At 35.2% G+C, this 9,494-nt stretch overlaps 1 protein-coding gene across 2 annotated transcripts; it reads left to right on the forward strand.

The window, feature by feature from the left end:
• The first annotated feature begins 915 nt into the window (after nucleotides 1–915).
• LOC104311359 (transmembrane emp24 domain-containing protein 11) lies at nucleotides 916–9,143 on the forward strand. Of its 2 annotated transcripts, none has more exons than XM_009926229.2 (5): nucleotides 916–3,376; nucleotides 4,269–4,369; nucleotides 5,122–5,247; nucleotides 7,469–7,615; nucleotides 8,458–9,143. In XM_009926229.2, the coding sequence occupies exons 1-5, from the start codon at nucleotides 3,100–3,102 to the stop codon at nucleotides 8,605–8,607; spliced, it is 801 nt and encodes a 266-aa protein (XP_009924531.2). In that variant the 5' UTR covers nucleotides 916–3,099; the 3' UTR covers nucleotides 8,608–9,143. The 2 variants fall into 2 exon arrangements, with proteins under 2 accessions (XP_009924531.2, XP_069651896.1); XM_069795795.1 differs by lacking the exon at nucleotides 916–3,376 and adding an exon at nucleotides 3,637–3,850.
• Nucleotides 9,144–9,494: the final 351 nt, after the last annotated feature.

Genomic DNA, 9,494 nt, shown 5'->3' on the forward strand with positions numbered 1-9,494 from the left:
CTGAAAAGCTCTCCCTGGTACCATGCCATAAATGTTGGCTGTCTGAGCCTTAGGTGGACTACAGAAGAGGGCAGACATTTTGTTCTACCAAATACTCCAAAATGACTGGGATGGATGCCCAGGGTTGGTTTGTGAAACAAACTTACTAACTGCAGTTTGAGGCTCTGTTCCATTTTGCTAAGTAAATATGCGTTCCCACAATTGGGGAGAAGCTGTAGCAGAGGGCTAACTCTATACTATGTAAGCATAGTGTGTAAGTGGGCCAACTCTAACTGACCAAATCTCATCCACCAAGCCTGCTATGAAATGTTGTAGGCAATTACTAAAACGGCACAGGGTCTGCTGTTAAAGATCATTTTGTGGAGGGGCAGTGTTGGATTCATTGAAAATAGTTCTAATACCCTCGCTACTCTGACTAAGTTAAGCATGGTCATGGAAACAAATGTGTGCCTAACTTCTAGGAGGGGAAGGAAAGTGTATGCCAGCCTTTCTGACCACTGAATGAGCACTGTCCCCAGCAGGATATAACTGGAATGCAAACAAAAGATCTGAGAGTACCTGATGGTATTGAAGGCAAAAAAGTCCATTTCATGATATTCCTGGGTAACTGAAGAACACTGGGAATATCGGATCTGTCATGAGTGATCCAACATAATAAAGTAACTCAGACTGTTCCATGACAATATTTAATGTGTTCAGAAAAAAAAAAATCTAATATGATACAGCAGTTCTGAAGTCAGATGAATCCTGTTTAATGGGATGTAGTATGCAGAAGTCGTGTCCATGATAATTTACAGGTACTGTGAATGCCTGAGACAAAAAAGCTCTCAATATGCCGCATGACAACCTGATCACCTGCAGGCTGACATTTTTGTTTGTTTGAAGTCCAGCAGCCCTACTATGGTAGCATTGTCTGTCCCAACTGGTCTGGGCAGAGTGAAGGATAAAGTGGTGTCCCCTTGTACATGTTGTGTTCTACCATTGGAACATGGAATTTTGGAAGCCTCAAGTAGTCAATTAAAAGATAAAAGGGTGATTGCTTAAGTAGCTCACAATCTGCAGACAAACGTATACTTCTTACAGGTATAGTATGGCATGAGAATTTATGCAGGTACATGTCAGTCAAGATCTCCCTGTGGTGGAGGGGTAAGAGTCCAATTATGTGATGAGATCCTGTATAATCTAAAATTACTTCTGATGTATAAATGCTGAAGCAATAATGGAGTCCTAATATCACCCTTGAGATTTCTAAGGATTCAATGGCCATGAGATGCAATTTGTATCCCTCTATCCTTAACCATGTGGAGTCAAAGAAAAAGAAGTAATGTTTAAGGAATCAAGTCTCCTCATCTGACAATCTCTTTATCCGTACAGAGATGTTGTATTTTGCTAGGAGGTGAACTGTTACTTGTGCTAGAATGTCTGTGAAGATACTTCATGCTGTGAAATGGACTGAACTGATGACAGTTGTAAGCCTGTGCCAATGTTAGACAAAGACCTTTTTTTATTGAGGCAACTTCATAGATAGCAGGTGCAGTGAAGGGCAATAAACATGAATCAGTCCTTCTTTTGCAGATGTGGAATAATCCAGTAAGAGTTACCATCCTGAAATTTTAGGTATTTAGGTTACAGATATTGAAGATGAGTTGCTGTCCACCCTTATTCCCTGAAAATACCTGTTCTTGTGCTATGATGGAGCCAATTCTGCAGCTACTAGCGCTAGCAGAATGCATCTCCTGCCAAAGCAGATTCCCAGAAGGGCTGCTCAGAAATGGATAGGAAGACCAACATAGTTTTATTTACTGGTATAGGTATAACCAAATAACAGTAAATGGAAATGGAACATTTTATGAGGTAACTGAAAGAAAAATTCAGAGGAGGTGTTGGACAATATGAGAAAAGGGCTAGTCATGATCCTTTGGTGTGTGCATAGTGTTAAGGACGCAACGTATGCAGTTGAGCATTTGACAGCTATATAAAAACAAAACATAAAATAAAATCCAACTTCCACCTTTTCAAGCAAAATAAATGCTGGTAAAATTCCAGCAAGGAAATGGTGTTTTCCCTGTCTATGGCACTGTGTACAACATATATGGCATGTGTGTGTGCAGTAGAGGTATCTTATATCCCATATCCTGAAGTCAAGCTGACAGACCTCTGAAGTGAACTGTGAGGTTCATCAAAGACACATTCAAGGACATCAGTGAACAATTACATCTGCGAATGCCAGGTGCTGCTGAGGAACATGGCAGGGTTGGACAGAGTCAGTGATCAAACTATAGAGCCTTCAACAGGAGTGTAGTGAGCTTCTAAAGGGGAAAATGAGATCGAAAATGGGTCCTCCCTACTGGAAATGATCCCATAAGTGGGTCTTCCCTGCTAGAAAATGACCACATATCCTCTCACATTCAGGCTAACCTTTCAGACACAGTGATCTCAGTTTACAGGACAAGGAACACTTGAGTGGTAAATGAGTTAATCATCAGACATATAGATTGATCTATATTAGTACAAAGGGTAAAAATAAAAACTTCAATCATTGTTTGATTTACACTATAACTTGAGAGAATTTATTAGGCAGTATCTAAGGAAAATACATTCTTATGTAAAAAAATCTTATTCAGAAAATGTTAATTTTGTTTTTTTTTTTTTTCCTGCGGTATCATATTTATTAGTGTTTCAGATTCTTCTTTGTTCAAGTTCTTTTGACTTCATATTTCTTTCAGCCCTTTTATGGAGACCCTGTGAGTTTTGTGCACGTGTATACATATGTGCAGTGATTTAGGATGGAAATTACAAGATTTCTTAATAAAAGAGGAGTGAAGGTCTGGAATAATCACCCAGAAAAAATGGGAAATACAAGTTAACAAATTCATTTAAGCTGAAAACTGAGCAGCTTATGGAAAGAGAGAGCCAACGTGGTTGCTTACAGTAATCTAGGGAACTGATCTCAAGTACCTGAGAGGTCCTTTCCAGTTTCATGTTCTTCTATATGCGTAAAATAAAATTTTAAACTAGATGCTGGGAAAGAAGAAAGACTTTACAAGTTATCTTTTTCATGTTATCTCATTCTGCAGAACATGATGTAGTTATTTATAAATGTGTAACCACCAGCTGCCTTTTCTCACAGTTTTTTTTCTCTCTCAAAAATACACTGATAAGAAGCAAACAAGGAATGACCACAGGACTACATACATTTGTAAACAGTTATCTTCAAAAGCAGTACAACTGGGATACATAAAAACCATGAAAAGCCAATTAACAGGATTTCTTATGAACTTTTGCATTTCTTTTTCACTTGCTTTGTATTTTCATAGTGGAGAAAGAGAAGAGAAATGCATAATTGAAGACGTTCCCAGCGACACGTTGGTAATTGGTAGGTACCTGTCAATGCTACATGATGTCTAACCTATGCAATAATAAAGATAGCTTGTTATGTAGCAGGAAAATCTGTGATTGATGAATATGCTAAAACCATGGTGATAAGAAAGAGGACACGTTGACAATAACTCCCTGCAGCGGGGGTTAGTCATAATGTCCTCACACTTTGTGTGTATCCATCACACAAAGAAATGCAGGTTTCCGGAGTGCTTGACTGACTATATGAAGCAAAAGAATGCCTTCTAATTCTACAGTAGTGATGAATTGCTGCTTCAATTTGTGTTTCTGTACATTCTGACTGATTTACTCATTCATACTAGAATTTCTGTAACATGGTTTTCCCCATATAAATGGGAGAGTTACTTTTTTGACTAATGCTGGTCTGGAAAGAAGCAATTCAAGATGTACTAAAGTTCCATTTTACCTGGGATATCACAAGCACATTAAATTCATCTACAAGACTGTAAATGTAAGATTGAAAGGGGATAGTAAAAATAATATATAATCATCTTTTTTATAAATAATGTGATAAATATGAAAGACAATCCTAAAAATGTAACTTGAATACAGCACACTTATGCTTTTGGAGGTCTCAGCATGCCTTCTGTATGCTAATCTTGCCAGAGCATTAGAAGTAATCAGAAAGTATTACTTGTTAATCAACCATTTTTGTAGTATTCTAGAACATTTTCTAGTGTGGTAAAAATTTATTGGATTTCACACCATTATAAAATGCCCCCTGAGAAATTTTAATCAGAAGCACATGAAATATATACATTGTTTTATTGTTAATCATTTATCTTTATATTTTTGCTGAAAAAGCAATAAAGAAGTTTAATATTAAGCTACATGTTATTTAACAGATTTTTATCTATGTTTTTATTTAGGGAATTACAAAGTACAACGCTGGGATATACATAAGCAAGACTTTCTGGAGTCTGCTCCTGGTTTGGGAATGTTTGTGACTGTCACAACTCCTGCTGCTGAGGTAAATATGCTTTACAAATGTTTCTGAAGGATTTATGAGGTGACTTTTGGCACTGGCATGCAGCAATATCTAAAAATAATAGGCACTTTTGGGGAAAAAGTAAATGTACAGTCTTAATCTAAAAGTAAATCTACATCTTCATTATTTTGATGCTGAAAGGTATAAGCACCTTGTGATTTCTATCAAAGTAAATAGAAATGGCAATGTTTGATAATGATGTGTGTGGACAATTTTTGCATTACTACCAGATTTGGGAAACTGTGTCACTAAGAATAGTAATGACAACTGAGAAAACAGGTTAAATTCTAAAAATATGAAAATTCACTAATGAAGTAAAATGGTACAGAATGTACTTGAGCAGCAGAAAGGAAGGCTGATGATAAACTAAACTGGAAAAGTCAAGATTACCTTGAAGGTGCATATAGCCGTCATGCATACCAACTGCCTGTGTTATTATGAGGTCCTAAGCTTTTTCAGCAATGAACAATTTACTTCTGTGCCGAAAGTTTTCAAACTTTAAATGCTTTAAAGAGCATTGGGTTTTGTACACTGCAGAAATCTATAGCATTTCAAAGTTCACTGTGAGCTAAAATTGTTTATTTTCCTCTAAATCTATTCTGAAATTCAGATAAATTTAATGATGTCAGGAGGTTAATGATTACTTTTTACATCCAATTCACAGTACTGTTTTTTGATTGTTTTACTGATGTTTATAATGTACATACCCAACTTATATAATGTCTAAATTACAGGTACTATTGTCAAAACTGTATGGGCCACAAGGAACGTTTTCTTTCACTTCCGATCTATCTGGGGAGCATGTTATCTGTTTACAGTCTAACTCCACAAGATTTGTGGCATTTGCAGGAAGTCAACTGGTAGGTGTATTAAATATTCTTTGCGGTAATAGTATCAATTGTTTACAAACTGAAGAGATTACAAACTAGATTAGAAGTTGGTCTAATTTCCAGCAGATAATTTAACATTTCCTAGTAATTAAAGAAGACAAACCTAGAATTATGAAGATGAAGAGATAAAAAGACTCTGTTCTGATGTTTAAGTCAATTATTAAAGAGGCAAGACTAATAACTGTAGAGTGATTTAATGTTTGTACAGTGCTTTGTATGTGAAAGATTCTGATCAATAAGAACAACTATTTGGTTCAGAAAGATAGACATGTAAGATTGACCAACACAAACACTTGTCCCAAAGATATTCCATGTCTTCACTAACTTAGACTGAATTCCTAAAGAAAATTTAACATCGTAATTTTTGAAAGATATTAAAATTAAGAACATATTAGCATACTTGATATTGTCTACTACCAATAAAGTTGGTCTTAATGCAGATTATGAAAAAAAAAAAAGAAGCCATCAGAGGTGATATCATGGCTCTAATTTATTTCAGCAAACACTTTCATAAACACTGTTTTGAAAATTTAATCTATATGCCTCTTCTCAGATAGTTGAACAGGTGAGAATTACTCTCTAGGGGTGTTTTTTTTTCCCAGTTGACTGCAAAAGCATTAAGTAACCAGCTAGATATAAACATCTCATAAATGTCTTATGTGAGGTAGGCTAAATTTAATCCTGGATGTAAGCTTTGGGAACACGTAGATGACACAGAACTGAGAAGAGTTAACAGTACTGAAGTGGGACTATTACACTGGGATAAGTAGGTGTTCTTATGGACTGATTTATGGAAATGAGCGGAAATTTAATCATACACATTATAAGAGCACTTAGGTTCTAATAATAAAAATTGTGGAGCTCATCAGCTAAGGGGGATAAAACATTGGTTGGTCATAGTTAACTACACACCATGAATATGATTCTGAGGATACACCAGGAGATTTTTATCTGGTTTAGACGGAGCTGTATTAATATCATTTTACATGATGCATGCACCATGTACAGTTTTGGTCATCCTGTTTAAAAGAAGTGAACAGGTGCAGGGAAGAATATTAACAGCACAAATACTAAAAAGGGTGGTTTGTTTAGCTTAAGAACATAGAAGTAAAAAAGGAAAATATTGCTTTTTATAACTATATCTGCAAGAATAAAGATACCAAGAGGAAAAACAGTCTTTAGCTAAGTTAAATCTTTAAGTGGTTTTCTGGAAGAACCAGATGCAGTGGTGGTTATCTGAACTGCTTCAAACCAAAGTTAAATAAATTAATGGATGAAAGCTACCATAAGACCGTGAGATGGATTTCTGGATATTCAGTTAGCTAACTCTAAGAGAGCTGAAAGAAGATGTGCTCCTCATTTTGCATTGATGTCTGAGTAGATCAAACTTCTACTGTGATAATACCAAGCTGTAGGATTTCCGCAGATTATCTGTTTGGCTAAAAATTTTTATTTTGTCTTAGGTACAATTTGGCTTCTAGGAGAAATTTCTCCTATTAGTTTTAGTAAAATTTTTAATTCATGCCAAAATAAGTTGCATAGTATTGCAAGTTCCATTCTTCTCTTTTCTTTCTATGTGTCTATTGCTTGGCAGGTTTGGGGAATTTTTGCTATAGATCGTATGATAGCTTATAGGATATTGGGAGGTATTTAATACTGGATAAACCGTGTGTGGAGAAAGAAAAAAGAAACCTTATGGATGGTTCTGCTTTAATACCTATGACAAACTGCAAATAATGATTCAGCTGGTCTCCTTCTAGTCTTATATTCCTAAGTGTTAGTGGAGGAAACCTAGAAGTCCATCTATAAAAAACTTCTTGCAGTCCTACTGAAGAATTTCTGCAATATTAGGATGGAAAGTGAAATACAATGAGCAGTCCTAATGGTGCTCATTTTTTTAACTAGTTTCGACAAAGAACAGAAAACATTTTCATGGTAGTTGAATCAATACGAGCATAAAATAATGCCTTAACAGTAGTTAAGACTGTAAATTTATATAATAATTTAAAAATAAAATTAAGAAACACTGTAAATATCTCACCTGATTCTTATTGTAGGAAAGATTTCTATAAGCAACTAAAACCATTTTCCTGTAATGAGCTGAAAGGGAAATTACCCATTGTTTCTTTTTTTCTTAGGAATTTTGAAAACACAGAAGACACAGTAATGAGGATATTTTTTCTGTTTGCAGCGTATCCATTTGGACATTAGAGTTGGAGAACATTTTTTGGATGAATCTGTTGTTCAAGCCAAAGACAAAGTGAATGAAGTTAACCTTAGACTAGAACACCTAATTGAGCAAATTCATCATATATCCAAAGAACAAAACTATGAAAGAGTATGTATGTTCCCTGATGGAAATGTTAAAAATATTGTACATAGGCTTATTGTTTTATAAAGTATTATGAGGTTTATTATTTAATTGCAGTGTTATTTTTAACTAACTCATAAAAATCTATTGGTATTTAACCAAAATAGCCTACATTACCTTGCAAAATATTTTTAAGCTGTAACATAAAAACTAATTAATCACTGCGAACTCATAGCAACAGGTGGTATTTTAAAGCAGGAATTTCCAAATATAATTTTCTTGGTCAGAGTCAGTAACAGCAGCTGAGCAGGTGGCAGGTACTGTTGCTGGTGATGTTGCCAGCTGTTGTTTCCATGCTGGTCTGTGTGCATAAACTTTACTGGAGTGGGTAAGGAAATGACTGTATATTTATATATCTTCATGCAGTTAGAAATAAAGCCCTCCTTCAAGCAAGTGTACACCCGTTGTCTTCACATTTCTATACATACACAGGCAGTCAGACTGTGTTTGAAATATATCAACTAATTACCTAAAAAAAAAAAAATTGACTGCAGAAAGGTTCTTGACTGCAATATGGAAGTGACTGTAAACCTAAAAAGGCTTAAGCCTGTACTAATGGAACATATTTAGCACAGTATATCTTTTGTCAACAAGGGAAGCCTTTCTGCTTCAGGAGACAGTGTGTCTGCTTCTCAGGTTTGATTTGTAAAGGTACCCACCTTATGGATAAGAACAAACTTTCATTTTTATCAACATGAAAAAAGTGTTTGTTCATTACTATGCAGAAGAGGGATACCTGCCTAGTTTCCTGGGTAGCAGCATGAAACATACAGATGCCAAAATAATTATGCTTTTCCTTTTTTCTTTAGGAGCGTGAAGAAAAATTTCGGAAGACAAGTGAAGAAACCAACAGCAATATTTTGTGGTGGGCTATTGTACAAACACTAATCCTCATCTCCATTGGAATCTGGCAAATCAAATCTCTCAGAGATTTCTTCATATCTAAGAAGCTTGTTTAAGTCTTATAAAGTAAATGCACAGATTGAAAAATTGCACACCATCTAATACCTAACATCCAAAGAAACCCTGCATCTATGAGAAAATTGGTTGTATATGATTCTCAAGCTTCTCTCATCTTCTATTCTGATTCTTACTCTAACTCTGGTTTCCCCATCTATATCACAGTCTCTGGCATCCCCTTACATTTTACTTCTTGAATCCCTTCTTTTATCAGTTTTTTTCTCTCTACAGATATAAAGCTAAATCTCGATGAAGGACTCAGTGACTAAGGCACCATTTAAGTTCAAATCTGGATTGTTAATAAAATAGAAATCAAAATATTTCCTAATATTTTAAATTTCTCTACTTGCTTAGTAATCTTATTTGGTACTACCACGAACAGTTCAGCATTTCAGACTGACTAGGATTCAGATAGTAGGCAGAGAAACAACTATATCCCCTGCGGTGCTTAATTTGGTGAGTGTCTTGAACTCAACCTATGTATGTGTAACACCTAGCTTTTTCTCAGATATAATTGTGACTGTTTTTTTTTAAATATTCAAAGTTTTAAGTGATGCTGGAGCCCACCCTTAAGATTATGATCAGTGGTTGCAGCAATTACCATGGAAAAGAGAGACCCAGACAAACAATTTGGAATTACTATTTACTTCCAGATAAGCCGTATACATTAGGCTATAGAATTGAGATCAGACGTCTCCCACAGTTGTTTATGTAAATTATAGTCTTTATGAAGTATGCTAAAGTAAACCAAATTACAGGTTTCTTGGTAAACACTGAATTTGTGCCTATGTATTTTATTTTGAGTTATTCCTACGCTAAATTCTTCAGTCTGTTTTTGTGTTGGAGAATTATTTTTGTTTTCATTATTCAGTAACTGTAACATGAC

The sequence above is a fragment of the Haliaeetus albicilla genome, chromosome 1 (assembly GCF_947461875.1).
Source record: "Haliaeetus albicilla chromosome 1, bHalAlb1.1, whole genome shotgun sequence".
NCBI classification, from domain to species: Eukaryota; Metazoa; Chordata; class Aves; order Accipitriformes; family Accipitridae; genus Haliaeetus; species Haliaeetus albicilla.

What these genes read in the sequence shown, in the direction of transcription:
- LOC104311359 (XM_009926229.2), top strand. Translation starts at nt 3,100, where the DNA reads ATGTGTAACCACCAGCTGCCTTTTCTCACAGTTTTTTTTCTCTCTCAA. An exon ending in TCACAACTCCTGCTGCTGAG is followed by an intron (nt 4,370 to 5,121) that starts GTAAATATGCTT and finishes TCTAAATTACAG; the next exon opens with GTACTATTGTCAAAACTGTA. An exon ending in CATTTGCAGGAAGTCAACTG is followed by an intron (nt 5,248 to 7,468) that starts GTAGGTGTATTA and finishes TTCTGTTTGCAG; the next exon opens with CGTATCCATTTGGACATTAG.